This window comes from Gastrolobium bilobum, unplaced genomic scaffold (genome assembly GCF_033153095.1).
Source record: "Gastrolobium bilobum isolate Gb01-03AN ecotype WA unplaced genomic scaffold, APGP_CSIRO_Gbil_v1 utg1559, whole genome shotgun sequence".
Lineage (NCBI taxonomy): Eukaryota > Viridiplantae > Streptophyta > Magnoliopsida > Fabales > Fabaceae > Gastrolobium > Gastrolobium bilobum.
Window position 1 is genome coordinate 102,204 of NW_026898385.1, and position 11,354 is coordinate 113,557.

The 11,354-nt window shown below is 35.1% G+C and overlaps 4 protein-coding genes and 1 non-coding gene across 7 annotated transcripts in view; 2 read left to right on the forward strand and 3 right to left on the reverse strand.

Moving 5' to 3' along the window:
* LOC133315590 (uncharacterized) overlaps positions 1–2,912 on the reverse strand; it is a 38,397-nt gene extending 35,485 nt beyond the window's left edge. Inside the window, exons 1-3 of the mRNA XM_061517244.1 lie at positions 2,899–2,912; positions 2,566–2,665; positions 2,271–2,324 (exon numbers count right to left, since the gene is read on the reverse strand). Of these exons, the coding sequence (XP_061373228.1) occupies positions 2,271–2,324; positions 2,566–2,665; positions 2,899–2,912 (168 nt within the window). The remainder of the gene's footprint in view (positions 1–2,270; positions 2,325–2,565; positions 2,666–2,898) is intronic.
* Positions 2,913–2,957: 45 nt separating this feature from the next.
* Positions 2,958–3,254, forward strand: LOC133315591 (aquaporin TIP1-2-like). The gene has a single exon (XM_061517245.1). The coding sequence runs from the start codon at positions 2,958–2,960 to the stop codon at positions 3,252–3,254; it is 297 nt and encodes a 98-aa protein (XP_061373229.1).
* Positions 3,255–3,616: 362 nt separating this feature from the next.
* On the reverse strand, positions 3,617–7,043 carry LOC133315582 (uncharacterized). 3 transcript variants are annotated; one of them, XM_061517234.1, is made up of 9 exons: positions 6,873–7,042; positions 6,691–6,776; positions 6,371–6,418; positions 6,180–6,268; positions 5,859–5,912; positions 5,204–5,271; positions 5,033–5,082; positions 4,771–4,868; positions 3,626–4,053 (listed from the first exon to the last, which is right to left on the reverse strand). In XM_061517234.1, exons 1-9 carry the CDS (start codon positions 6,929–6,931, stop codon positions 3,949–3,951), a joined length of 657 nt encoding a protein of 218 aa, XP_061373218.1. In that variant the 5' UTR covers positions 6,932–7,042; the 3' UTR covers positions 3,626–3,948. The 3 variants fall into 3 exon arrangements, with proteins under 3 accessions (XP_061373217.1, XP_061373216.1, XP_061373218.1); XM_061517233.1 differs by having other exon boundaries at positions 3,617–4,868; positions 6,873–7,043; XM_061517232.1 differs by having other exon boundaries at positions 3,619–4,053; positions 6,691–7,043.
* Positions 5,657–5,728, forward strand: TRNAP-UGG (transfer RNA proline (anticodon UGG)). The gene has a single exon. It is a non-coding gene; the product is annotated as a tRNA-Pro (tRNA).
* Positions 7,044–9,759: 2,716 nt separating the features above from the next.
* LOC133315574 (transcription factor MYB59-like) lies at positions 9,760–11,354 on the reverse strand. Its single transcript, XM_061517211.1, has 4 exons — positions 10,958–11,354; positions 10,732–10,861; positions 10,368–10,585; positions 9,760–10,319 (listed from the first exon to the last, which is right to left on the reverse strand). The coding sequence occupies exons 1-4, from the start codon at positions 11,070–11,072 to the stop codon at positions 10,051–10,053; spliced, it is 732 nt and encodes a 243-aa protein (XP_061373195.1). The 5' UTR covers positions 11,073–11,354; the 3' UTR covers positions 9,760–10,050.

Here is an 11,354-nt window from a genome sequence, read left to right on the forward strand (position 1 = left end):
TTTCCCATCAGTCCGCAATCCCAATATAGTCGCAACATCCTGCAACATAATGGTCATCTCGCCCTGCGTCATGTGGAACATATGTGTCTCTGGTCTCCACATCTCCACCAGAGCATTGATCAGCATGGGATCAATCTGAAATAAATGCAGACATTTATTATCAAAATAAACTTGCTTAAGCATACACTTAGTTTATAACATTTATTATTAAATTAAAACTCACATGACCGGTACTTTCTTATATGTGTACCTGAATATGCCGCATATGGGCGACATGTAGGAAGCCGGCCTGCTGCAGGTAGTCTGCCACGACATCAGGAATAGCATCAGGAGATGGACCCCCCTTGACAACACCGCGTCGAGTCTTGCACTGGCGACACTTCTCCTCGTTCCAAACAACCTGTGAAACGTGTGTGCGCTGTGTGCGCCTCCTAAGTATGTCCCACATGTATGGTCCTGGAAGCACATGGGTCCTGGGATCTGAAGGCTCGGCCTGAGTCTCAGTATCGGATGTAGACCGAGGTGCCTCCGACGATGACGAGTCAGCCATAATAGTGTACTATACACAATAATAAATTAATTGGTTTCATTAATATATTCAAAATTCATTACATTGATTACATGTGTTACAAACATTAACTAATTACATGTGTTACAAAAAATATTATTTTACATGTGTTAAAAAAAATTAATTACTTGTGTTACAAAAAATATTAAATTACATTTGTTACAAAAAAATGGCAATTTACATGTGTTAACAAAAATATTAAATTACATTACCTACAAAAAAGATTTCATTAAATGTGTACAATATTCCTATGTCACTAATATATTCCACAGTCACTATTGTATTCCACAGTCACTATTATATTTCTAAGTCACTATTATATTCCTAGGGTTTAAGACACTACTTTAACATATTCCTAGATCACTATAATAACAGTTATATGCGCAACACCCTAAATTACTATTATAACATGTATCATATTATAAATAACAATTTGATAAAACAAATATGAAGACTTACTTGTTCGACAGGGCTTCGTCGCGCAAAATGCTCCACAAATAATCTAGAGAGAAGGCAGAGCAACTTTAGAGAGAAGTTAGAGAAAAGGTGTGAGATGGAAAAGTGGAAATTTTGGGGTTTTTATAGGCCAAGAAATTCACTCCTGGATTGGGCGTGATTTGTCACGCCTCCTTTGGGCGTGAATTCTCAGCAATTCCCGCCTCACTTGGGCGTGAATTCTCCCGCCCATTTTGGGCGTGAATGACTGCAATAGATCCGAAATTAGTTTCCATACTGCAACCTATTCGTAATTAATTATTAAAAGTGTAATATTTTAATTTTTTTGCCACCGTAAGTGTGGGAAAATAAAAAAATTAGGCTACAATATACACCATGTACAGATCACCTGATATGCTCTTATAATGAAAAATAATATATAATCTGCATTAAGTTATAGTAGACATGGCATACAAATAGGGATGTGCATGGGTCGAACCAAACCGAATTTTTTGAAAAACCGAACTGAAATTGGTTTAAATGGTTTGGTTCGAAAATGGTTTGGTTCGGATCAAAACTGGTTTTGTTCAGAAGTGGTTCGGTTCAGTTGGAAACGGTTCGGTTCGGTTTGAAACCGGTTTGGTTCGACCCTATTTTGAAAAGAAAAAAAAATTAAAAATTAAAAAATAAAGTTATAAAAATCAATTTGGTTCGGTTTGAAAACGGTTCGGTTCGGAAATGGTTCAATTCTTAAACTGGTTCTAAAAACCGGTTCGGTTCATGAACTGGTTTTTTAAAAACCGATTATTTTAAATGACGGTTCGGTTCGGTTCATGGTTCGATTCAGTTTTTTGATTATTTTGCACACCCCTACATACAAAGGGGCTAAAAAATAAAGTTTTGGAGCATTAACAGAGCAATAAAATCCAAAATGCTAACAATCTGTTACAAGCAGTGAGTTTCTCATGTCTTGTGAAGTCATTTTCCCATTATTGCTCTACTAAAAACTTCAAAGAGATTATCATTGACGTTGCTTTTTTCCTTGATACATACATGAGTGTGTAACTGGGCATTTGGTCTAGTGGTATGATTCTCGCTTTGGTGCGAGAGGTCCGGAGTTCGATTCTCCGAATGCCCCAATATATATACTTAAATTTTTAATACACGATGTAACATTACATATAAAAAATGGTAACTTGTAATTGTTTAAACAGTAAGGTCATGCTAGCAAAATAAACCAACTGCATCCAATCAAAAAACAAACTACCTCACTTGTACTCCATTCTGGAAGAGTGATAAAAATTGAAGGTAACTCCTGGACCTACAGAAAGCACACGGCACAAGGCCTGAGGTAGCATCTGTGTCTGATTGTCAATCTCATAAACAAGAGCTTATGAAAGTAGCCAGAAGAGCTTCACATGGTCCAAGAACTATATTTAAATTCATGCCAAAACACAAGCTTGTGTAATTAAATTTAAATAATAAAGCATCCGTGACATGGAACTCTATCCAAGAAATGAGTAGGACACAAGCTATAGAACCTCATCAAGTCTCCATAGAACCTCATTAAGTCTCCGAAAAATTGCAAGCACAAAGTGGGTTCTTCCTCCCCATTGCATCAAAGGAAACGCTCCACTCGGAACAAGGCCTGAAATTCCACAACTTGTGTATTGTAAGGTATTGCATAAGATAAACAACAGCTTGGTTCAGCAACATGAGTTGGGCTAGTTGCAGCATCACTGTCTCATGCATTTGCTCTGCTGTCACATTTGGTGTCAGTAAAGAACTAATTTAACCCAAAAGCTTAAGTTGTTAAGTGAAGGCACATCAATGATTTATATACTTCTCTAACACGTCAATGATTTGTTAAGTTGTTAATGGGTATTGCAGGAAACATCTGCACTCTCATTGTCTTCTGGGGTGGGAGTAGCAAATGCCTTGTCTATGAGATTGTATGACTTTTGGTTTGGTTTACACTGTGTATGTCACTGCAGTAGACCCAAAGAAGGGTAACCTTGGGATAATTGCTCCAATTGCAATTGGTTTCACTGTGGATGCTAACATTTTGGCAGCCCGTGCCTTTGATGGAGCATCCAGGAACCCAGCAGTGTCTTTTGGACCCGCTGTAGTTAGCTGGACTTGGGATAATCATTGGGTATACTGGGTCGGCCAATCAATTGGTTCTGCTGTTGTTCACGAGATTTTCTTCATCACCCCAAAAACTTATGAACAGCTCCCCTCTACAGAATAGTAAATTCCCCAGAGTTTATATTGAAAGTGGAGGCGGGTTTCTTCTGCTTCCCATGTGGGTGCTCTTTATTGTTTGCATTACCTTGTTTTCAAATGTTGATTTCCGTTACATTTGTTCTGTTCTACTAAGATCATTTATTGAGTAATGGCTCAATCTTCTAAGCCTGAATTTTAGCCAAATTTCATCTACGCTTAAAATCATTCAATACTTCTAAATCCTTTAAAGAGAAGAAAATTGCCGCATTTACCAAAGAAACAACGTGAATCTATGAACAAGAAGCATTAATTACTATCCGAAAGTCCAAAACATTAACAAGCAACTCGAAATGCAATGTTTCAGAATAAGAGTGAACTGACCCACTTCAAAGAGTCAAACTTATTAACCAATACAAGTTATTGTATACATCAATACATGGGGTAGAAATCTGTACAGAATACTGCACGCATATATTACAAATCACCACCTTGTTTCTTTCAGCTCTTAGATCGTAATCATAATTGCATGCAACAATTCCATTATTTGGCACTATTATCAAGTCAAAGAAAAAAGTTGAGATGCAAATAATTTTCGGAATGAGTTTCCCCAGTGCCGCATACAGAAAGTTATTATCTGAATTTTTAACAAAACACTATCTTAGTGTATTGAACCAAAAATACAAGTTCAATACAATATCAATAACCAAGATTACTACTCCTCATGCAGTTTTCTTCTCATGGTGTTTATAAAGTTTTCTACGCCGCTGCTTGAACAAATGCAGGTAAAGTTTGGACCAGAGGAATGGATAAACTACAAGTACAACCTGATTGAGAGAAATGGAGCATAAATTAAACAAGTAAACAATTCCCAGATGCAGATAAGTGATAGGAACCTGGCGACCTGTAAAAACTAATCACAGAAACAACACCAGCAGAATAGAGAAAAATAACAGGAACTTATCTGTAACAGTACAAATTACAAGAACTGGAAGTGAATTGCAGAAAATAAAACAAGAAGAACGATAGTAGGACAACCCCTTTCTCCCCCCTCAGCCCTTGCTGAACATAATTCACCCAAATCTTGCCTAACTTCTCCCCGAAAGCTACTCCTAATTATATAAACCAACTTTACACAGAATTTTCCTCCCAAAAGCTCCTTTCACACCAACTGTCTCACCTTCCACTTACGCCACAGCCTCTCCCACTAAAGTTCCTCTATTGCTCATCTTATTTTTCTTAATATACACCCTTTTAACAACATTTGTATCAATAAGTTACAAATAGAAAAAACTGAACAAAAAGGCATTTATATACACTCCAAACCAGTTTCCATGTGCTATACGAATCAGTTCCCAACCCTGAATATTGAGACAACTATTTCTAAGCATTTTTTGTCCTCGTTTCTATTTTATTTTTTTCTTCTTGTAGAGAGTCTGATATTCAAAGACCCAATGTATAGAACCAAGAAAACCCATAAATAACTGATGCCAACTACCAGCTCCATTCAGTTCATGGGTTATAGGCTGCTTATAAAAACTTACCTTGAGGAAATCATAATAACTAAATGGAAGGCCTGAAAAGTAATGTGCATAGAGATTCTTCTTCTTTATAATTGGAAGCGCCTGGTACATAACCCACACTGCATTATATTGACTGGTCAGTTACACTAGTTTATAACAACAGTGATGACATTTGGTTAAGAAAGGAACGGGTGAATAGTCAATCGTAACAGTAATATCAATTTCAAATTCATACAGAAACAAAATTCAGAGATAGGAGGGAGATATAGATATATGAACTCACTTTCACCAGGACCCATTCCCAAAGGATACAGCACAATAAATGCAGTGTACCTAATTAAAAGATAAAGCATCAAGCATATACTTGAAAAGACCATTTTATGAATATAATAGAACTTATTAACCTCATATTCCTAAGACTTCAGAGAATGTGGAATAAAAGATAGAAAAATACCTAAGATAGGTGATCCAAGAAGGACAATTTCCCAAGCAACTGAAAGCATAATGTGAATATCTAATAACCTGCATCTCCAAAGATTGCAGCCAAATCATACTTCATACATGCAAAATGGTAATACTGCAACTTTCATCGATTGCAAACACGCATACCATAAGTGTGGTAGAATAAAAATAAGTTATAGAGACCATGAACAGATCTCCTGATATAAAAATAAAAAATAGTATATAATCTACATTAAGTTATAGAGACATGGCATACAAAGGGGCTAAAAAAGAAAGTTTTGGAGCATTAACAGAGCAAACAAATCCAAAATGTTAACAATCTGTTACAAGCAGTGCGTTTCTCATGTCTTGTGAAGTCATTTTCCCATTATTGTTCTACTAAAAACTTCAAAGAGATTATCATTGATGTTCCTTTTTTCCTTGATACATACATGAGTATGTAACTGGGCATTTGGTCTAGTGGTATGATTCTCGCTTTGGGTGCGAGAGGTCCCGAGTTCGATTCTCGGAATGCCCCAATATATATTTTAATTTTTGGTACACAAGTATGTCAGAAAACATATAAAAAATGGTAACTTGTAATTGTTTAAACAGCAAGATCATGCTAGTAAAATAAACCAACTACATCCAATTAAAAAATAAATTACCTCACTTATGCTCCATGCTAGAAAAGTGATACAAATTGAAGGTAACTCCTGGACCTACAGAAAGCACACAGCACAAGGCCTGAGTTAGCATCCGTGTCTGATTGTCAATCACATAAACAAGAGCTTGTGAAAGTAGCCAGAAGAGCTTCACATGGTCCAAGAACTATATTTAAATTCATGCCAAAACACAAGCTCATGTAGTTAAATTTAAATAATATATCATCCGTGACATGGAACTATATCCAAGAAATGAGTAGGACACAAGCTACATTATTTAAATTTATGCCCTGACACAAGAACACAAAAAGTGATCCATAGAACCTCATCAAGTCTCTGAACAATTGCAAGCACAAAGTGGGTTCTTCCTCCCCATTGCATCAAAGGAAGCAACGCTCCACTCGGAACAAGGCCTGAAATTCCACAACTTGTGTATTATAATGTTTAGTTAAATTTAAAGTAAATATATCATATTCTAGTTAAAAGCAAATCAATCATTGACAGTAAAAACCCACCAACAGCTCCATGTATAACTTCCAAGAATGCAGCGCATTGCAGAAAACCTTCAATTAAATAGCGAAGCACACCAATTATACGATTTTGGAAAGAAATCAAATCAAACAACAACTTGGATATCGAAGTATAAGGTATTGCATAAGATAAATAAATAAATAATTTATAAAAGTCATTGTATGGTCACTTACCTTTTTTCCTTTTTCTTTTGTATTTTATTTCATTTGTATTTGTTTATAACTCATTTTTCACAACGTATTAGATTCTTCGTTCGAAATGTGAGATGAAATTTCCGAAAATGCGAGTTTAGGAATATACTGACAAATTAACTGGCCGGCAGAAGCATAAGCTCCGTTGACAGAGGATGTAACCACGAGATTGCAGAGAATCCTAATTAACGAAACCGTCCTGTGACAAGCACACACGCAAAGTAGAGGAATCAGAGAGAGAACAGAACAACTGAAACTGAAACTGAAACAATGAAAAGGAGATGAATGAAGGTACCATCCAATAGCCTGAAGAGAATTGTAAGAGAGTAGATAGAGAGTGGAAATACGAGGCATCGTCGTTTGTGGTTGTGGATATGCTCATCCGTTCTTCGCCTCCGCTAACCACTGACCGTAATCGCTAACTACTTACTGCCCGTATGGTTAGTACTGAACTACTGAAAATAAGGAATTTGTATTTCTCGTGACTTTCTACGATGATTCTTGACGATAAATATTTTTTAAGTAACTTTTTGTAAACAAAAACAATTACTTATGATATAATGGCAAAAAAAATAAAAAATTATAGCTTAAATAAAAAATAATTTAAAGCAATTTGTAAAGTATTTATAAAAGAGGTTATAAAAAAAAAAAAAGTATTTATAAAAGAGAAAAACTACTCTTATGTTACATATAATAAATTTCTCTCCTACGCACCCTTCGATAACTGTGCCACTTTTTTCTTTTTTGTTTTTTTTTCAGGTAGTGGAGCTCACAAGTTTATCTGTGACATGAAATTATTTATCTCCTTTAACATGAGATTAATAAAATTCTTTATAAAATTAATGTAATTAGGTGTGCAATATTTTGCACACAAATGGCGACGTGAAAAGCTTAGGTGAATTGCTTCTAAACTAATGCGTATCTAGTTGTGTATCAATTTGGACGCAGCTTAGCAAACTTGTCAGGTGACATGCTTAGGGTTTTATAAGAGTTATGTTGTAGGAAAAGAGATTGTGTTATGTTATAGAGATTCGTTTTGCGTGCCGGAGTTTTTTGTTTTTTTTTTGCTGCGGGTCGCACAAAATGTTGTGGGTGTAGGAAAATTTTTGTGATCATGTTAAATGATAGATGATAAACCCTAAAGCTTATCATCCTTGTAATATAAAGGTACCCTTAATACAACGTGGCAAATTTTAGTGAGTTACGTCTAAATTAATGCTTAACTAATTACGTGTCAGTTTGAGTACAATTCACCGTAACTTGCTATGTGGTCACTTACGTCTAAATTGATAGTAACTGATTGTATTAGTTTCATGAATACTTTACAAATTGTTTTAAATTTGTATTTTTTTATTTAAATTGTAATTTTTAAATTTTTCTCCCATGATATAATTGATTTTTAAAATTTTGAAAATACTATTATTATTGAAATGAAAATTTAGAGAAATAGGAAGCTATCTCGTTGTTAGATCATGATATGCCATAATTCTCAACAATGATATATAATGGCATTTATCCACTGTTTATGAAGGAAGGATCAACATCGGAGTTCAAGCCCCAAAACCTTTTATTAACTTGGTTGGTGCTACTGGTTAAATAAGGCTAACAATGTTAGTTCCAGTATTTGAGGATTCTCCTTCTATACTAATGTTAGGTTTGATTATATTCGACTGGTCCATTGGGTTTGTTTGGGCTTTCCTATTGGCTGGGCTGTTTGGCAAGCCCAATCCTTTGACTCATCAAAAGACAAATGACTTTTTATGGGTTTTATAATTCTCATTCAACATGAGAATTAAAATTTTCCTACACACCTTTTGATTCTCGTGCTGACATGGGCTCTACATATAATCTTTTCTAACACGTGGATCTCACATACATTTTATCTCTATAACATAATATTTCAATTCTCATTCAACATTAGAATTATAATTCCCTTTCTTTATACCTCATATCCTTCTTTATACCTCACATATTAACGGGGTCCATTAGTTTAAAAATGATTATGACATGACAACTCACTTCTTATGTTCTCACTCCTCACTTATTATAAATACTTTCACTTATCCGGTGGAGGATTCAGAATTTTTTATGATGGGAGACGAAAATAAAATTTTAAAATAATAAATGTTATTAAAAATAATAGGATAAACTAATATTGCAAATATTATTTTGAAAGTGGTTAACTATTAACACTAATAGTCTATTATTATTAAATAATTATCATTTTATACTTATAATACTAAAAAAATCAAAATTTAAGGAATGCAACTGCCAATACTCGTACAGTCCACCCCTTCACTTATCCTATAAGAGATTATCTTCTTAACCATTGATTACCTTGTTTTTATTGTGCTGAAATCATTCCTCACCAGCCATAACCGAATCCTTCGCCTCCCCTTGATTGTTAACTTGCCCAAGACAAGGGATATGTAAAATAACCAAAAAATTAAACTGAACCATGAACTGAACCGAACCGCCCTTAAAATAATCGATTTTTAAAAATCAGTTCATGAACCGAACTGATTTTTAAAGAATCAGTTCATGAACCGAACCGATTTTTAAAACCAGTTTAAGAACCGAACCGTTTCCGAACCGAACCGTTTTCAAACCGAACCAAATTGATTTTTATAACTTCATTTTTTAAAATTTTTTATTTTCAAAATAGGATCGAACCGAACCGGTTCAGAACCGATACAAACCTTTTTCAACCGAACCAAATCACTTTTAAACCGAACTACTTTTGAACCGAACCGAAGCATTTAAATTTTAAAAATTCGATTCGATCACCCATGCACATCTCTGCCCAAGACCTCCAAAGTGACTTCCATTGAACTATAGCTCATACTATTATCATATATAGTTCACCTTTCAAGGCAAAAATCACCCTTGATTTGTGTGGTAGTCCCTTCTATTGTTGCATTAACATAGGATATCCCCAATTATGTTCGCCATGTACAATCAACAACCTCTCAATATTACTTATGTGATGAAGCGTGTTATTATTAGACTGAAAAAAAAATACAACCTATACTATAATAAAGGTGTAACAGTACTTATAATAAAGTAGAACCATAAATTGATTAATGCGCGATGTTGACTTCTGCTTAATATGTATGTGGTGCATCTTAAATGATTCTGATTGGAAAGCTGTATAGATTATTAAAGCATTAGCTAGTGGCTGCTAATATAAAATTAAAGCGCCATATTGATACATATCCGAATCACATAAAACTTGAACAAGTGCAATTGATATTTTACATTCAAAACATACCACCTCCCTTTTGGACGTTTCTTGAAACTAAAAGCACACAAAACATTGACACAACTATAGTTACGTTCGACATCGATTACAGCTGTTTCACACTATTGGAGAACCATGCTGAAAGCTTATGCTACACAGGTTAGGCTTTCTGATGACAGTGGCACACGAATATGAACAAAATATTGATAATTGAAAAAAGAATCCTGATTAATTAACCTGTTAGAGTTGCGGTGCCTTGTTGATAGCATGAAAAATATTGGTCACATATAATAGGGAATAACATCTTTCTTTCTTCTTCATCCATCACCCATAGCGGGTCTGAAGAATAATCTAGTGATGGAGAATGAATTGGAGGACAAGAGAATTTGCAACACTCCTCACTCTGCCCATCATAGACTTGTTGCATATTAATGTTCTCTTCTGACATAGCAATATCATTCCATATATCATCCATAGAGTAACCCTGTTCAGCATCTTGGTCTTCTCCTACATAAATTCCAATTGAGCCAATCATATTATGTCGTCCACCTGTGTCATAAAAGCTTTCTTGTCCACCCTTTTTGGAAGCATGTGAATCCACAGCATGATTGTTTGAGGTTAAAGAGGATTGACAACTAGAAGATGTTGGTGATTGAACTGGTGCATGTTTTTTCTCCTGTGCCTTTTTCTTCCTCAAGTGAGTCCTCCAGTAATTCTTAATCTCATTATCAGTGCGCCCTGGTAGTTTGCGAGCAATTCTTGACCATCTGCACATGATCATAGTATATATGAGTAATTAGCAATGAAATTCAAAGGAAGTATGCTTTATGATTAACTTGAAGAAAGAAAGAATGTTAAAAAAAAAAGGGTGGAAGTTATGAGACAGCAGCTGAATTTCTGCATATACTCAAACCTATTTCCCCATTTGGAGTGAAGCTCAATGACAAGGTGTTCTTCTTGGGGTGTCAGCTTCCCTCGTTTGAGATCAGGATGGAGGTAATTAACCCACCGTAACCTGCAACTCTTACCTGTTCTATTCAAACCTACAACAAAGTTAGGTGGTTAAAGGATGCGCTTGTTTCATGGTTCATGCCCATATAAGCATACCTATTATTCACTGTCTCCCGCCACCTTCAAACCTGAAACCTTAGCTATAAATTCCCATCTACGGTCTCCAAACATGCCAACAAAATACACCAATTTGAAGTCCTCCTGTTCTGTCCAGGGACCTCTTCGGATTTCCTGTTGAACCATTTTCTTTTTCTTTCTTTCTTTTTGTTTTTTTGTGAGACACACCCTCTGGAGTATTGTTATCTTGGTCTTGGAAGAGAACTTTCTTCCGCTTGATATTCTTACGGGAACCTATGCAAGCAGTAGTGCTATTTATATGTGTTTTGTCACACCTCACAATATGAGTTTTTGTTTTTATAATAAAAGTGTAGATGGGATTAGATGGCGGATCAAAATGTCATCTTTTGCCAAATTTTTTATTCAAATATCACGTAAATAGTATTTTTTATCAAACTGTCACGTATT